An 18,768-nucleotide genomic window follows, 5' to 3' on the forward strand; every position below is an offset into this window, starting at 1 on the left:
CATTCTAACAAAATTGGGCCTATATTTTCCCTTCTTACCCGGTATGGCCCAGTTTCTATAATGTTGAAAAATTATTTTCACCATTAGCCACATCACTGTCCCCACTCTTTTTCTTTATGCGGAGGAATTTTTTCCATTCCCAAATCAGTTTTCTCTTTCAGATTTTCTTCCCACCCCTCTTTCTCTTTCATTTTCAATTCGCTCTTGCTCTTGCTCTCTCTCTCTCTCTCTCTCTCTCTCTCTCTCTCTCTCTCTCTCTCTCTCTCTCTCTCTCTCTCTCTCTCTCTCTCTCTCTCTCAAAATAATCGAGTTTTTCTTCAGATTTCCTTGCTCCGTTCATCTGTATCTTCCTCTTCCACAAAATAACAATGTTGAACAATCCACACCGGACCTATCTTTTGTAGTCTTTTTCTTTTCGATTCAGTGCTCGCCGAAGCCGATCCCGACTTTCACATTAGAGGATCCTTTTATTCCCGTTTGAAGAAAAAGAAAATATTGAGTGGTTATTTCTTTTAATTCTTGTCTCTTATTCTAAGTTATGAAATCTCCTTTTTTTGGTAATTTTTCCTCCTCCTCCTCCTCCTTCTTCTTCTTCTTCTTCTTCTTCTCACTTTTAATGACTTCCAAAGGGAGGAAGAATGATGTATATGTTATATATAACTATATATACTTCGTATAATCATGTATAACCATGTATATTTGTGTGTATTCTCATAGTTATACAGAATTATACATGATTATGCACAAGTATACAAGATTATACATAATTATAGCCATGTATATTTGTGTGTATTCTCATAGTTATACAGAATTATACATGATTATACACAAGTATACAAGATTATACATAATTATACAACATAGATAATTGTAAAAAAATTGCCTTCAGATAGTGTGTATTATTATACATTTATGTATAATTAACGTATGACTATGTATAACAATGTATATAAGGTGTTTAATAATGTAAATTTTAATTTTTTCCAGGGAAATTAGAATTTCCTTACAAAACTTTGAATTTTGCAAAAAAAAAAAAATAAAAAAATTTTAGACATTAAGGATGAATATATTTTTTACTTCAACTTCCTCATATTGTGAATTTTAGGAAATACTATACAGAGGGAAGTAAAAAATAAATAAGAATGAAAGTGAAAAAGGGAAAAGATAAAAATGAAAAAAAAAAGTGAAATTTGATTTAGGCATGATTATGGGTGTAGTTGACGAAGTTCCACGAATTTTGCGAATTTGACTTGTTTTCATAAAATTGATTAATGTTTGTGGGCTACCGGATGAAAACCGTATTTGTGAGTTAGGCGGGTGAAAAGTGCTTTCTCCACGTGTATTTTCATGTAAATTTCCCATTAATTTTTTTTGCCTTTTCTTCTTCCACCCCCCCTCCCCCAAGTCTTCTTCTCCAGTCGTCCCTTCCCCCCGTTAATTCATTCTTCTTCGTCCCTTCCACCATTAATTCATTCTTCTTCTGCAGTCGTCCTTCCCCCATTAATTCATTCTTCTTCTTATTTCTTTTTAATTTCAATTTTCCCTGTGTCTTTCTTCTTATTTTCGTTCCATTCTCCTCCACCCATTTATTTTTATCCCCAGAAGATTTTAAATGGTGAAATGGAGTTGGCCTAAGATTGCCTCGCCGTATTTGCTATTTTTTCGAGAAAGAAATATAATAAGGAAAGAAAAATAGGAAAAGGAAGAAGTAGAAAAATAAAGAAGAAATAATAAACGTAAAATAGAAAGGGAAAAGCATAATTGTAAAGTTACATTTGCTCCAGTAATTGGAATCACAATTCTTCCGCAAGTACTATGCAAAGAAGGAGAAGATGTGAAAATGAAGAATAGAAGGAAAGAATAAGAAAAATATTTCAAAATTAAATTTTTAATATGTTTTTTTGCTTCTCACTCTCCTTCAAGAGAGTGTATCACTCTCTACGACACTTGACCTGAAAAGGTGATATTTGTTACGATCCAAATAAATATAAGGGATTATAAAACTTCCGCAAATTATAAAAGGTGATATTTGTTACGGTCAAAATAAATATAAGAGATTATAAAACTCCCGCAAATTATAAAGGTACAATTGATAAAGTGAGACAAAAGTCAGGAAGGTAATTATATATCATCCCCGTAAAGAAGTAATGAGTAAATCTCATACATCACGTCTATTGATCAAAAATGTTTTCTGCACTGTGTTTAGTGGCATCCTGACTATAGTTGGGATCATGTCGGTAACCCAACCTCCAAACAAAGCATAGCGTGTGAGTTTAAAAATGTAACACGCAGTTCCTTTCCCTCTTCCGCCGGTTACCGATAGAGTCAATTGGGCACTTTAGTTCGTCAACTTGGCGTTACGTTTGTCCAGAAGACTAATATGAAAAGACAACCAGGGACACGCGCATGGATCATTGAAGGGTAGTTATGTCTTTTCCCGAAATTAAAGAGTATCAAGCTATCTAGCCTTTTATTATGGGTCCACGTGTATTTTTTCCTTTTCTGGCGGTTGATATTTGGGAGGAGGGAAGTGGAAACACCGAGGACTAGATTCCAAATGTTGTTTTTGGAACGTTTGCTTTGATTTTTGAGGGTTATAGAGATGGGTTTTTTGAGTTCTATACTGGGTTTTTGTGGATTTGGAGTTGGAGTTTCTGCTGGCTTGGTGATCGGTTACTTTATGTTCATTTATTTTCAGCCAAACGATGTTAAGGTGCTGCCACCTCTGTCTTTCTTTCTCTATCTTTATGATTGTGCTTCAGTAGGTATGTTTTTGGTTGGCACTTTCCTCTATTCAGTGTTTCGCCTTGCTAGTATATTATGTTGATTTGTGGGGTTTTAAGTTCATTGTCTCTAACGACAAACACGTCCGGTGAAGTTGTATATTTTCATTTGCCTGCTTGAAGACATTTTATTTCAAGCATCTAAAAAATTTGGAGTACTTGCAAATAGGTGCTGAAATTTTATGTTTATTATTGGAATGAGTGGGCGTGATATAGAAGATTCATGTAGCCAGTTGCAACTAGATTGAAATCGAGGTGTAGTTGGTTGATTGTTGGTGCTATATTTATGTGCTTCTACTAGATTGGTTATGGTGGTGGAGAAGAATATCTGCATTTTGATTTCCTATTTGAGTTAGATTTACATAATTCAGTGGTCATTCCCCAAGTTGAGCTCATATACCCAAGGAAATTAACATTTAGTAATGCTGAAGAAGCTACAGTAGCCTTGAAATCTTGCCTACTTAAGAAAAAAAAGAATCCTCTGAATTCCGTGTAATATTTACTAAACCTTCTTGTTGTAAGCCTCCTAAATTTGTGAAAGTAGTGTTCCTCTCTAAAATTGAATGCCTCCATTCATCTAATTTGACAATTTCTACGCTGGCCGTCAACCTACTGCAGGCCTCCTCTATTCTTGTGAGAAAGCACGGGAGAAAATATATTATTGACTGATATTGACAATAATACAATGAGCCCTATATATACAATACATGTCCTACTCCTAATACATATGGGATTAGGGTTATTTACTACTATTTAGACAATGAAACTAACACTCCCCTCAAGCTGGTGCATATAAATCATATGTACCGAGATTGTTACATATATAACTAATACGAGGACCAGTGAGGGACTTGGTGAAAATATCAGCAAGCTGATCATTCGACTTCACAAATTTTGTAGCAATATCTCCCGAGAGTATCTTTTCTCTAACAAAGTGACAGGCAATCTCGATGTGTTTAGTTCTCTTATGGAACACTGGATTTGACGCAATATGAAGAGCAGCTTCATTATCACACACAAGTCCCATCTGACTATCTCACCAAATTTCAACTCCTTGAGCAACTGTTTGATCCAAACTAGCTCACATGTGGCCATAGCCATTGCTCGATATTCTGCTTCTGCACTAGACCGAGCAACCACATTCTGTTTCTTGCTCTACCAAGACACCAAATTTCCTCCTACTAAGACACAATATCCAGACATAGAACATCTATCAGAAGGTGATCCTGCCTAATCAGCATCTGTGTATCCAACGATCTGCTCATGGCCCCGATCCTCAAACAATAAGCCTTTGCCTGGAGCTGATTTTATATACCGAAGAATGCGGACAACTGCATCCCAATGACTATCAAAGGGAGAATCCATAAACTGACTCACAACACTCACAGGAAAGGAAATGTCAGGTCTAGTCACTGTGAGGTAATTTAATTTACCAACCAACCGCCAATATCTTGCAGGATCGCTAAGAGGCTCCCCCTTTCCTGGTAGAAGTTTAGAATTCGGATCCATCGGAGTGTCAACAGGTCTACAACCTATCATTCCTATCTCCTCAAGAATATCTAAGGCATACTTCCGTTGTGAGATCACAATACTTGAGCTAGACTGAGCGACCTCAATACCCAGAAAATACTTTAATCTGCCCAGATCCTTTGGCAGAAAGTGCTGAAAGAGATGTTGCTTCAACTTACTAATAGCATCCTAATCTTTACCGTTAAAAACAATATCATCAGCATAAACGACCAGATAAATACAGAGATTTGAAGCAGAATGTCGATAAAATACAGAGTGATTAGCTTCACTACGAGTCATGCCAAACTCCTGAATAACTGTGCTGAACTTACCAAACTAGGCTCAAGGAGACTGCGTTAGACCATAGAGGGATCGGCGCAACCGACATACAAGGCCACTAGACTCCCCCTAAGAAAAAAAACCAGGTGGTTTCTCCATATATACCTCATCCTCAAGGTCACCGTGAGGAAAAGCATTCTTAATGTCCAACTGATAGAGAGGCCAATGGCGAACAGCAGCCATGGATAGAAAAAGGCGGACTGATGCAATTTTAGCCACGGGAGAGAAAGTATCACTGTAATCAAGTCCAAATATTTGAGTATACCCTTTGGCAACAAGACGAGCCTTAAGTCGATCAACCTGGCCATCTGGACCAACTTTGACTGCATACACCCAACGACAACCAACAGTCGATTTACCCGAAGAAAGAGGAACAAGCTCCCAAGTACCACTCGTATGTAAAGCAGAAATCTCGTCAATCATAGCATGTCGCCATCCGGGATGAAACAGTGCTTCACCTGTAGACTTAGGGATGGAAACATAGGACAAAGATGACACAAATGCACAATGGGATGATGACAGACGATGGTACTTAAGCCGACATAATGAAGATTAGGATTAAGCGTGGACAGTATACCTTTTCGTAGTGCAATCGGTTGATTAAGAGGAGACAAGTCCGCAGGATTAGCAAGGTCAGGTGCAGGACGTGAATCAGCTGGGCCGGATGCTGGGTGTGGACGACGATGATAAGTCAGGAGTGGTGGAGCTGTAGAAGGTTGAACTGGACTAGGTGGTGGCACTGGAGCTATAGTTTGTGGAACTGGACTAGGTGGTGGCACTGGACTCGGTGGTGGCACTGGAGCTATAGGTGGTGGAGCTGCAACCGGAATTGTAGGTAGTGGAGATATGGAGGAAGATGAATGGGAGATAGGGACTGAATCTCCAAAAGAAGGAACTGGTAGCACCTGAGAAATATCTAAGTGATTAACTGGACCTGTGAAGTATGATTGGCTTTTAAAGAAGCTAACATCAGCAGACATAAGAAATCGCTGAAGGTCAGGAGAATAACATCGATATCCTTTTTGCGTTCTCGAGTAACCCAGAAATATGCACTTAAGAGCACGAGGACCTAACTTATCTTTTCCTGGAGTAAGGTCTAAACAAAGCACGTACTCCCAAAGACACGGGGTGGAAGAGATAACAAAAGTAAGTGGGGAAATAGGACAGAGAATGGAACTTGATTTTGAATAGCAGAAGATGGCATACGATTAATAAGATAACAAGATGTAAGAACTGCATCCCCCCAAAAATACAACGGAACATGAGATTGTATGAGTAGGGTACGAGCAGTTTCAATAAGATGTCTATTCTTTCTTTCAGCTACCCCATTTTGTTGGGATGTGTACGGACAAGATGTTTGATGAATAATCCCATGAGAGTTCATAAACTGCTGAAATGGGGAAGACAAATACTCTAGGGCATTATCACTACGAAAGGTGCGGATAGAAACCCCAAATTGATTTTGAATTTTAGCGTGGAAGGTCTGGAAAATAGAAAACAACTCAGATCGATTTTTCATCAAAAATATCCAAGTGCACCTGGAATAATCATCAATGAAATTGACAATGTAGCGGAATCCCAAGGTAGAACTGACCCGACAAGGACCCCAAACATCTGAATGGACTAAAGTAAAAGGTAACTCCGCTCAATTATCAAGACGCCGGGGAAATGGGAGCGGGTATGCTTACCAAGCTGACACGACTCACACTCTAGAGTGGACAAGTGAGATAAGCCAGGTACCATTTTCTGAAGTTTTGACAAACTGGGATGTCCTAACCGTTTATGTAATAAATCTGGTGAATCAGTAACGGAAGAAGTTACTGGAGGAAGACAAGATGCGAGTCCATGTGATTTTGCAAGGATGAGGTAATAAAGTCCATCTGATTCACGTCCGGTACCAATGATCCGCCCTGTACTGCGTTCCTGTATAAAAACAAGGTCATCAAGAAATAAAACAGCAGATTTAAGTGATTTGGCTAAGCGACTAACATCTATGAGATTAAAAGGACTACCAGGAACATAAAGAACTGAGTCTAAAGGTAAGGAAGGAAGTGGACTTGCTTGACCTATTGCAGTTGCCATGGCTTGAGACCCATTGGCCATTGTGACTGTTGGAAGAGATTGGGAATATGAGATACTAGTGAAAAGAGATTTGTTACCGGAAATATGATCAGATGCACCTGAATCAATGACCCAAGACTCAGAAGGTGAAGATTGGGAGACACCAGTCATGCTACTATTTGTTGGAACAACGGAGGATAATCCTGAAGATGTCTGTTTACGTGCTTTGTACTGAAGGAACTCAATATAATCCGGTAAAGGAACCATCTGGATTGGATTCATTGCATTTAATCCAAGGGATTGTGAGTTAAAGGCTTCAGGTACGAATTCCATGATAATATCGTGCCGGAAAAAGCGGAAAATTTCTGGGGATCACTGTTCACGCCGGAAAAAATCACTGTAGTCGCCGAAAAAATCTCAAAGTGGTCGGAATCAAACGAAAACAGGATGGGTAGGGTCGGAATTAGTAGGCGACCCAACTGTTCTGAAGAACCGTCGTCAAAAAATGGCCGAAAGTGGGCGTACTCGCCGGCGCGTGGGTGTCACGCGCTCGCCGGAAAATTTCTGTTGCCGGCGCGTGGCAGCTTTTCTGCCGGAGGAATTTTAATGGGTTGGTCGCCGAGGAGTGATCTACCTCGTGGTGGTGTTGGTTTTTGCACAACACCGATAGAAAGTGACTTGATTACGGGCAGCCTTCTAAGTCGTCGGAAAATTGCACGGCGACGAGGTCTTTCTTCCCGGAAGTCGCTGGAATGATGCACAGCGATAGGTTTCTCACTAATGCTCTGATACCATGTGAGAAAGCACGGGAGAAAATATATTATTGACTGATATTGACAATGATACAATGAGCCCTATATATACAATACATGTCCTACTCCTAATACATATGGGATTAGGGTTATTTTACTACTATTTAGACAATGAAACTAACAATTCTAATTTGAGACTTATCCTCCTATTATTCAAATGGATTGAGTCATAACATCAAGATGAGGTTTAGAGGTGAAGGTCAATTCCATAAAGGGGTTCTCTCACAAGAGAATTCTTCATCAAAACATCATAAACTAACTTTAAACCAAAAAACTTCCTATTTATATGCGAAGTTAATGGAGTAGTCCGAAATACAAAGTAAAGATCCTAAATAACTAGGTAGATTATGTGGCCCAGGTGGGTAGACGTGTGGCCCACAGGTTATTCGTTTATGAGAATAATATTTCTGGAAGTCTAAATGCTATAGTCAATATCTTGGTCAGACGTGATCGATCCCTGCTCAACCCTCAGTCAAACTTGGTCAACTCTTCATAGAGGACTCCGGCCTTCTTAAATGGTGTAAGTCTATGATCATGTTGTTGTCATTGTCGAAGAGGTTAAGGAAGTACAGATTAATAGAACCTTGTCAAGCATCCCTACACATTGTTTGTCTTTTATGTCCGCACTTGTTAGTGTGACCAAAAAAATTAAAGATGTTGAGAATAAATTTCTCGTGTGTAACAATTGATGAGAGAAAGAAGTTTCAGTTGGATAATTAGGAGGTGGTCACATCTCCGAAAAGGTATGGAGGGCTTGGAGTGAAAGATTTGTTGGTATTCAATAGTGCGTTATTAGGTAACTTAATGTGGAGATTTCGTAATGAAACAAGCTTTATGGAGGACTGTGATCCAAAGAAGTATAGAATTTAGGAGCTGGATGGAGGTTTGGGATCATTACATTACTCTATGAATGAAGAATATCGTGAAGAGGTAAAGATGATTTCAGCAGTGACGTCCCTTTAAACTAGGAAAGAAAATAAGGTTTAGTCGTGGAAGCACGGGTAGTATGGTGATGCACATTGATGGCTGATTTCCATCTATTTATAGCACGTATATCTACACTCTATAGTGTAGAAGATAAAGGAATCATTTGAGATTTTAAGATTCAGGTGAAATTAACAAGACTTAAGAATAGTTGATTTTCAAAACTAACTCTAAAAACAGAACATTACATAGCAAAACATGACATCTCTATAAAGTCCTATTACATAGGCTGCTGAAACGACTGGACACGGAGTTCCTTTACCTGTCAGTGTGAACTCCCAGAGCACTGAGGAAGGTAAATGGCAACTAGAGGCTGATACTAAAAGCTGAAAATGACGAGTGTTTCTCACATCAATGTGAAATTACTTTATCAAAATATATTAAGCTAATCATATTTAAGCAAAAAATGCTATAACAATGAAGCAAATGGATATTTCATCTTAAGCATTTGACCTGTATTCATAATAGTACTTGCATGCTTTATTAAGCATAAGAAAATGTGGTTTTACAGCATGAGTATCGCTTAACGACTTATCATGCAAAACTTATCTGAACAAGATTTGATGAACCACCAGGTGAACCTTTGTGTCCAACAAGAGGTGATTGGTACATGGTTACGACTGAACAAAAATGTTCACAATTAGAAGAGGTGAAACAGTGCGATCATTCAGCTTGTAATAGTTTATGACCCACAAGCTCAAACCTATATTCATATCCAGTTACAGTTGTGAACCGGTCAAGCTTTTTATTTTTATTTTTTGGGACCTGGCAAGTAGCTTCCAGTGCGAATACTGTGCATCCTTTCTGATTAATCCACTTGATTGTGATTATTTGGTTGAGGAACTACACTGGGTTGTTGGGAGGACTATGTTGGGGGGACTATGAAAACTTGATAAGGCCATCAGGATCTATGTTGCGCGGACTCTTTATTTTAGCTGCCGCACCCGTGTCGACGCGACACTGGTACTAGTACTAGTAAGGGTATAGAATTCGTACCGGGTGTGCTCAATCGAGATCGGGTACTTTGACCACAATCAATGCACAAATTTGAGGCAAAAAGAATTGAATTTTAGCTGCTGCCGGCTAGTGCCTACAATTTGAGAAATTCTCAAAATGAAAGATTGAATTATTTGTTGCACTCCACAACTTACAAGTAAGTTTTCCTGATCTTTTTTAGAATTTTAAATTACTTTTAGCCGAATCTTCACACCCGTATCCGTACCCTCGAATCTTTAAATTTGGATTATGAAGGATCCGACATCTGGATTCGCACCAGGAGCGGATACCCACACCTGAGTTCAAGCAACATAGATCAGGATATGATGATGGTTGAGGTATTACCTAAACACATCTTTAGCTCATAATGTTAGTCGTTTGGCAAAGAATGTTTGTGTATTGCAAAGTTGCATCTCTAAATGATTTTGTTATTCGACGTTATGAGAGTTTAACTCTGTCTTTGAGCTTCCCAAAGTATTGACAGTTCGTATTTAGGATGACGGAGGAGGATTGCAGTAAGCTGACATTCAGCGCAAATAGCCAAAGTGTGATGAAGGATTTCTTTGAATACTAATTGGGCCTAAATAGAGCAGAATGAATATGTAGGATTCATATAGCCGATCCAAGCTAATTTGGAATTGAGATATAGTTGACTGATTGATTCACTTTCGACATTATTCATTTGGACACTTTGGTATATATCTGATACGGTCATATGTGAATATTGTAAGTGAAGTTTGAGAATGACATATGGAAAAGGCAAAGGAATGGTGTTTTCTCGGTTGGTTGTTGTGTACACCCCTGGATAAGTCATAAACCCCTGAGTTTGACTTACAATGACTTGCACTTCTCTTCGAATGCAAAACTGTCTGGTATCACAATGTTGGAATGGAAGCAGCTGGGTTTAGAAGGTGAACCTAAATGCAGAAGAAGAAGATCAACTAATATGGAAGAGGCAAACAAATGGAGTTTCCTCAGTTGGTTCTTGTTACAGGGAACTAAACAAGGGTTTCTGTAGCAGTATGCATCACTTGGCCTTGGATTCAGCTCTGGAAAAGTAAAGCTTTCTATAAGGTGGCATGTTTCATTTGGCTTCTTGCACATGATGCTTGCCTAACACAATGCAATCTACAGCAAAGGTGGATGATGTTATGTAGCAGATGCTATCTCTGTAACAAGGAAGAGGAGAGCAGCAGTCATCTGTTTATGCACTGCACAATTGCTAGACAACTGTGGAACTTATTCTTCAACTTGTTCAACGTATCATTCGTCATGCCTAAAACAGTAAAAATTGCTGTCTAGCTGGAGAAGTGGTGGGATTAGAAATTCTCTGAAAAGAGCATGGATCACAATACCTGCTTGTATCTGTTGGACCCTGTGGGGAGAGAGAAACTCGAGGTGTTTTGAAGGAAAAGAGACTCTATACAGTTGTTAAAGTTCAGATGTCTATGGTTTTGGCTTTCTGGTGCAACATTCAAGATGTAAATGATGAGGACAGCATGCTAGATTACATCATTTCACTGCAGGAATAGACATTTCGTACAAATGGGATCTTTTCTTTTTGTTTTTGTATATGGGGATCCCAGATGATGTAATCAGAAGCACTGTATTAGTGCTTGGTTATTGTTATTTATTAATTCCATAACTGTTCCCCCCCCCCCACCCCCCCACCCCCACCCTGGCCCTCCCAAACAAAAAAAGAAGTCGTGAGATTGACTAGATCATTAACCATGTTAAGCTGGCATCCGTTCCAAGTTAAGCTGGCATCCGTTCCACTACTGTTTTTAATTACTATCTTAAAATTATGAAATATATCATTACTTTAATGTGATATCTCAGTGGGCAGCCATGTTGTTGAGACAAACTTTACTCATGCTAAACTCTTCTCCTTCTTGCTCATTGATATATTTCATATGTCTCACTTCTGCACTTCTATCAGTGGAGGAGATTACATTTTCTATTTTACACAATCAGCACCTTTGGAACAACTAATGGTTTTCATTTTCTCAATCAGGACCCTGTTATTCGTCCATTGGTCGAACGAGACACTCAAAGCTTGCAGCAATTACTTCCTGAAATTCCTATTTGGGTTAAATGTCCGGATTATGACCGTGTATGTATGTAGTTACATGTTTAACCTGCATCCTTGAAGTTGAGCTGTGAATTATATTTTTATTTCCTTCGTTTGTTGCTGAAGGTGGACTGGCTCAACAAATTTCTTGAGCTCATGTGGCCTTATCTGGACAAGGTATTCTCCATTTCCCAACAGTGTTTTGAATTTCTTTCTCATTGATATTTATCAAAAAAGGAAGTAAACTGACCTAGTTTATATAAACAGGCTATTTGCAGGACTGCGAAGAATGTTGCTGCACCTATTATTGCGGAGCAAATCCCAAAGTATAAAATTGACTCTGTTGAATTTGAAACACTGACTTTGGGGTCCTTACCACCTACTTTCCAAGGTTAGTGGTTTCTTAATGGCCATTAACAAAATTGGTTGGTCCTTTTATTTTTAGATAGTGTTGTGACTTACTAGGAAATTAAAATGTGGCATAAGAATAAGATACAGAAGATGCCCTCTCTTACTCGTATTCTTTCCATTCCTATCGTAGAAATGCATTAGATGATAATTGTTTAGTGGTCTTGATGTTTTAGTTGGCTAGGTAAATGTTCTGCGTAAGAAGAAGTATCAGTTATGTAGGATAACAATATGGTTATGGCATCAGAGAATGCAATGCGTTACTTTGTAGTTGCTCCATTTGTTAAGCTGAAGTTCGCATTAATATATAATTGTGAAGGAGTTAACCCTCAAACTAGCAGATGCTGTCGTTTCGACACATAATAAGAGTTTTTTCCTCATGATCTTAAACGTCTTGTACAGATAAGAAGGGAAGGTGAAATGTGAAACGAACTAGTTGGCGGAGTTACTTGGGGAGTTTTTTCTGTTTATGAATTTCTGTGAACAGTGGTGGTAGATATTCTCTCTCTTTCATAGAGTTGGTGCAACACCTTTCATATACCTCTTCCCATGCTTCTTACTGGTTGCTCAGATCAGCTGCGATAGCTCATCTTCTTTCTCCCTCTCAACTGCTTTCTTGACCCTTGGTATATGTCAGAACTTGGATGCAATGAAATTGTGATCTAAATCCTTTAATGTGATGGTTTATAAATAAGGTAAGGTGTTATAGGAATTTTGACTTAGCTTCAACATAAACTTCACCTAAGGTTCTGCTGCTGGCAGGTATGAAGGTCTATGTTACTGATGAGAAAGAGTTGATGATGGAACCATACTTAAAATGGGCCAGCAATCCTAATGTCACTGTTGCGGTCAAAGCATTTGGATTGAAAGCAACTGTTCAGGTTTTGCATTTTTTTTTAACTGTTCTGCATTTTGCCAAATTTTGAGAAAAATAAAGTGCCTGCCTACATTTGCTGTAATTGGATAGAAAGTTGTAATTGCTTAGGTGGATATTTCAGGTTATCGACTTGCAGATCTTTGCAGCTCCACGTATTACTCTGAAGCCTCTAGTTCCGAGCTTTCCTTGTTTTGCCAAAATCTTTGTGTCACTTATGGAGAAGGTATGTCAGTCACATTTCTGGGAGAAGAAGGCATGTTGCTTGCAAACATGCTTCCAGTAGTAGTAATGGCAGATAGTTAAATGTTTTGTGGTTGGTGTCAAGCCACCTGGCTTCATAATGGTGTGAAAAACTTGAGACAGTATCATTGGTCAGTGTCCTTTTCTCTATCCCGAGAATGTTAACATGTTCCGGATTGAATTTTCTTGACGTGCACTATGCAGAAGTGCACCATTACGTACTTAGTTGCTCTTAATGTCCTGGATGTAGTATGACTGCTTTGGTTTTACTTTCCATTTTGAAGATCTATTGCTTTTGTTCAATGTATGATTGTGTATTTATGCTACTGTCTTGTTAACGTCCTCCTCTTTTTATTGTGGTTTTTAGCCACATGTTGACTTCGGGTTGAAGTTATTGGGTGCTGATCTCATGTCCATTCCTGGGTTGTACAGGTTTGTCCAGGTATTATTGTCTTTTATGTCAATTAATTTCTTTTTGAAATATTATGTTTGCTGTATTTGACTATTTGCCCAAAAGATCCTGGAAATGTTGATTTCCCCCAAGGGCGTCTAGTTGTTAGAGCACAATACCTGACGTGTGGTTAGACACGCGTGTGGGTTCAAACCGTGCCACTGACAAAAGCTTGATATTAAGTGGAATAGGGCTGAGAGGCGGTCCATTAACCACCGAGTTCCGAACCGTGTGCCACTAACCCTCCGGAATCCTCGGTCATTTAAAAAACCCTGAAAGTTGTTAATTTTTTTTTGTATGAGTGTAAGCTTTTGGCTTTTGAAAGCTGCTAGAAAATTATTATAAATGTCTTGATAGAATCCAGAGTTGTAAGTTTTGATGTTTAAGGAGGTGAATCACCTGTTAGATATTCTGCTGCTTTGCTTTGTGAAGATGTGCCTGGGATAACGTAGTTGTTTAGCTGTTACTAAAGATCATGTGATAATATCAGTTAGAGCTTTGTTTGCAGGAGACAATTAAAGATCAAGTTGCTAACATGTATCTATGGCCTAAAGCTCTAGAAGTACAAATTTTGGATCCATCCAAGTATGCTACATCTAGATTTTGTTCCCACATTCTTTGACTCACTTCACAAATTCCTCGTAATAACTTATTTCATTTTGGGAATATGTAGAGCCATGAAAAGACCAGTTGGGATTTTACATGTTAAGATTTTGAGGGCAATGAAGTTGAGAAAGAAGGACTTATTGGGCGCATCTGATCCTTATGTAAAACTTAAGCTTACAGAGTCAAAGCTTCCATCTAAAAAGACCACGGTGAAGCATAGTAATTTGAATCCAGAGTGGAATGAGGAATTTAGTATGGTAGTTAAAGATCCGGAATCACAAGCATTGGAGATCTCTGTTTATGATTGGGAACAGGTAACTTTCAAGATTTAATCATTTAGATTATTTTACTTATTGTGTCTCAAGCTTCTTTTTGCCTTCTGTATCAGATAGGGAAACATGACAAGATGGGTACGAATAGCGTCCCGCTGAGAGATTTGACTCCTGATGAGTCAAAAACTATGACACTTGATCTCCTGAAGAATATGGATCTGAATGATGTTCAGAATGACAAGCAACGTGGACAGATTGTAGTAGAATTGACGTATAAACCGTTTAAGGAGGAGGATTTGCCAAAAGATTTTGAAGAGGCTGGAACAGTTTTAAAAGCTCCCGAAGGAACGCCACCAGGGGGAGGTGTCCTTGTAGTTATAGTCCATCAAGCTGAAGATGTTGAAGGAAAGAACCACACTAATCCATATGTCAGGATTATCTTTAAAGGGGAGGAGAGAAAAACTAAGGTGCCTACTTGCCTCTTTCTTTAGCCCTTCATTGCTCTCTCCTTAAGATATGGTTTATAAAAGCTCCTGACCTTGAACCTATAACCTGACTGCAGCTCTGCCCCACAAGTGAAAAGACGATACTTAACATCCCCCCCAAAATGTCCCAATTTAATTTAACCTGACCCTTCGCTTAATTGGAAGTCTCCTAGTTTTAGCTCAAATCTGCATGTCAATACTACTTTATCTATGTTGATTTTTGGATATAATAAATCCTCATAATCGACTCATACTACACATTTCGACGTTGTTCTAAACATATTGCGTTATTAACTTACTTCAGTACAATATATTATTTAGGCTTAAAACTACTAATCTTTGTGGTAATTTGGTTATCCACAAACTGGACTTATAGGGAGCATTGGTCATTTTGCATCTTCATCATAAACTTGCATTAGCCAACTAAGTTTCAATAATTAAACATTGAAATTACCTAACAGATTGAAAGATGGAGAGAGAAATACGTACATCAGAACAAATACAGAGACAGCCGTCAAATCAGAGATGGTAGAGAGGAGTAGGTAAGCAGCTGTGAGAGGAGTGATTATTAAGAAGTGAAAAGATAACTTAAAACTTGTTTATATCCCAAGCTTATAGAGTGGATAACCAAATAAATGTATTTAAAATAAAAGAAATAATGTGCCTACATAGTATGAGCAAGGTTATGCTGATTCCGCATTAAATAGCCGATACCTCCACAACAGGATATTAAGATTCCAACCTGTGCTTTTTCATTACCCACCATTTTCTCCAGAATCCGGATCCCCTAACTCCTTAATGGAAATAGGTTAGGGGCAAGTACCTTCTGGAAGCATAACATCGGTATCACCAGCAAGTTTGTTTTCTTGATGGAAATAGGTTAGGGACCTTTCGCCACTTGTATGAAAGATTCCTTGATGTTTTATTTATCTGTTTTTTTCTTCTCCTGATTTGGATGACTGAAATTTTTCCCTTCTGCTGTTTATGTAAGTTTCACAATGATAAGGTTGATCAAATTCTCTTTTTCTACTTAAATTGAATTGAGTTGGAATTTATTGAAAGTTTCGACAAATACAAATGGAACGAAATTGATAAAACATCCCTAGAAACAGACTTCTGCTACTTAGACTTATTAATTAAGTTATAGGATTTTGTATAGAATATCAAAACAAAAATGATTTCGTTTCTACCATTATTATGATAATAAATATTCCAACCTGCTTGAATACCAGAAAAATAAATGGATTCAACATTTGATCTTTTTCTCTGAGATTAAGGCATAATAATAAGAAGGAATATATAGAATTAGAATTGTTTTTTTAGCATTTAACCCCCTTTTATGTTTCTAAATTGCACTGTTGCCTTCATTGTTAATCTACTTAGGTCATACGTAACAACTTATGGAGGTCATCTTATAAGAAACCTTTGTGTAAAAGCTTTTCTTACTGTGTAACTACTTTGAATTTCATCAATGTCCCATACTACTGCTGAATTTTGCCCACGTAAGCACTAGAAGTGATTTCTCCATTGTGATTGCAGCAAGTGAAGAAGAACAGGGATCCAAGATGGGAAGAGGAGTTTAGTTTTGTGTTGGAGGAGCCTCCCGTGAATGATAAACTGCATGTGGAAGTTATCAGTACCTCAACAAGGATTGGCCTTCTACATCCAAAGGTACGTAAGTTGCAGTTTACTCTTATTTATTTTCCTCATCAGCAGACTGAATGCTGCAAGTAATATTTGTCGAGAACTTAAGATCATCATCTAGTGTATGAGTCAAAGTGTCCTTAGAAATCATAATAATGCCATCTTTTAGTTTCAAAAGCTCAAATCCATCTGCCATTAGTTATTTCATGAGATATTACTGGTCTCCCTATTTTAATGAGTTCCTAAGAAATATGTTCTCTTGTTTATATTGTCCTGCAAATTTTCCCATGGCCTTCCTCCCAGGACACCAAAAAAGAGTTATCATCTTTAATTAATTCAGAGTTTTCATTTAGCAATAATGAGTATTTTAAAAAAATTAATTCAATGAATTTATGGACCTTCTTTTGGGAAAGAAAACATTAGTACAATACTTTCCCTAATAGTAATGAATTTATTAACTTTATATGTGGCTTCAAATACTGACTTGACATGGTTAGGGCATGACTTTCCTAGTAGAAATAAAATTAAGAGATAACCATGCCCTAGTATCCCTAAATATGAGCTGCATAAGCTTTTGATCTCTTGCCAACTCACCAATTATCAATTTTAGATATATAGTATATAGGGCTGTGCCATGTATCCTATGATCAATTTAGTATGGGCGATTAAGCAGTAACATTCTCTGAAAATAAAATATTATATTTTCTGTTTTCGAGAAGTCAAAAAGCAGATGGAAGGTAGTATTATTATACTTGGAAGATAACACGTATTCAAGAAAGGATGGAGTAGGCTGCTTCTATATGCTATTGTTTTCAGTTGTTCGTTGCACTACTAAAGCTTTCACTTTTCTGGGTGTATTTCTTAATACAGGAAGTGTTAGGGTATATTGATATAAGTCTTTCAGATGTCGTCCACAACACAAGGATCAACGAGAAGTACCACCTCATAGATTCAAAAAATGGACGGATTCAAGTTGAGCTGCAATGGAGGACCGCTAAATAATCTTATCCCGCCTTTGCTAAGTTACATACTTCATAACGTCTTTTGCTAAATTCCCTCTTACGCTAAGACAGACATTTTCCTTACTCCAAACTCGCGTGTTGAAAAATCATTGGATGTTTGTGTACATAGTACAATGACAACCTGGTTATGGTTATTTATATTTTCAGTACAGTACAGTTCTTCTCTGCATAGCAGATCGGCTCTGAAACGGCATCCCTTAGATATATTTGATTCTCATCTTTCATTAGATATTATTTCTTGATCGTTTTCATCCTCAGATATTAGTTGAACTAATCCAGTTAAGAGCGACTGAAAGAAGAGTGATTCATTACCACTTTTTACTCTCGGAACTTCAGACTTGATGAGAAAAAGGTGGGTCAGATAAGGAGGTTGTTTCAACCTTAACGGTGTAATAGATCAAATGAGTTCAAGTTATATGCACTTTCAAGAATTTTTACTCCAAAAGTTATATACAATTACAGTGCATATAACTTAAAAGTCGGATCTATTTGTTTACATGTCTCGTGTGCGAATATTGAGGTGTCAATTTGCTAATACTGCCTAACATTCTCGGGGACACTAGCACTAGATTTTCCCAAAACAGGGAAAGTATTAGTTGTAAGTTTTATGTAAATTTTTGGTTTTTTCTTGCTCAATTATTTTCTTGTTGCAGTGCATGCATCCGTCAGCCCCAAGCCCCTTCCAGGGAAAAAAAGGTGCTTCGTGGAATTTGTGTTTCTAAAAACGCGAGGGACTACATTTTGCCCCAAGCCCCTTTTGGATATATGAAGATACAGAAAACTAAATGTCGAAGAAAACTAGTATAATACCTATTGAATATATGAAGATACAATATAGGATGTCTTCTCAGTCAAAAGTTTTGAAAAGAAAATGGACCAGGTGAATGCGGAAGTTGAATTGACGGAGACCGAATATTGGATAAGTTCCAGGACTTGAGGGAAGAGAAGTAGAGAGGAGGCAGGTAGGTGGATAAAGGTGTTTTAGGTCAGCTCCCACGAGTCTTAGGCCAACTTTAATTTTCTTCAATTGGATCCACCTTTGTATGCAACCGTCTCTAGATGACTAACCTAGCTAGGGGTGGCAATGGGGCAGTGAGGGTTAGGGAGCATGTGGGGTGGTGCGGGTTCAAATCTCTTAACAAAATGTATGCGGGGCGGAGGGTTGCGGTTGTGGAAATCATGTCGATTCATCACTTGAATGGTTGAAT

General features: G+C 38.1%; 1 protein-coding gene across 1 annotated transcript; it reads left to right on the forward strand.

Annotated features, from left to right (window-relative positions):
• Positions 2,381–17,794, forward strand: LOC109223813 (synaptotagmin-1-like). Its single transcript, XM_019388252.1, has 12 exons — positions 2,381–2,713; positions 11,499–11,597; positions 11,682–11,732; positions 11,823–11,946; positions 12,726–12,844; positions 12,962–13,063; positions 13,448–13,522; positions 14,040–14,116; positions 14,205–14,451; positions 14,526–14,876; positions 16,434–16,565; positions 17,409–17,794. The coding sequence occupies exons 1-12, from the start codon at positions 2,603–2,605 to the stop codon at positions 17,538–17,540; spliced, it is 1,620 nt and encodes a 539-aa protein (XP_019243797.1). The 5' UTR covers positions 2,381–2,602; the 3' UTR covers positions 17,541–17,794.

Source organism: Nicotiana attenuata, chromosome 3 (genome assembly GCF_001879085.1).
Source record: "Nicotiana attenuata strain UT chromosome 3, NIATTr2, whole genome shotgun sequence".
NCBI classification, from domain to species: Eukaryota; Viridiplantae; Streptophyta; class Magnoliopsida; order Solanales; family Solanaceae; genus Nicotiana; species Nicotiana attenuata.

Excerpts from the sequence above, each read along its gene's own strand:
- LOC109223813 (XM_019388252.1), top strand. The coding sequence starts at position 2,603 with ATGGGTTTTTTGAGTTCTATACTGGGTTTTTGTGGATTTGGAGTTGGA. Across the intron at positions 11,598-11,681 it reads AATGTCCGGATTATGACCGT|GTGGACTGGCTCAACAAATT; the intron begins GTATGTATGTAG and ends TTGTTGCTGAAG. Across the intron at positions 13,064-13,447 it reads TTGTGTCACTTATGGAGAAG|CCACATGTTGACTTCGGGTT; the intron begins GTATGTCAGTCA and ends TGTGGTTTTTAG.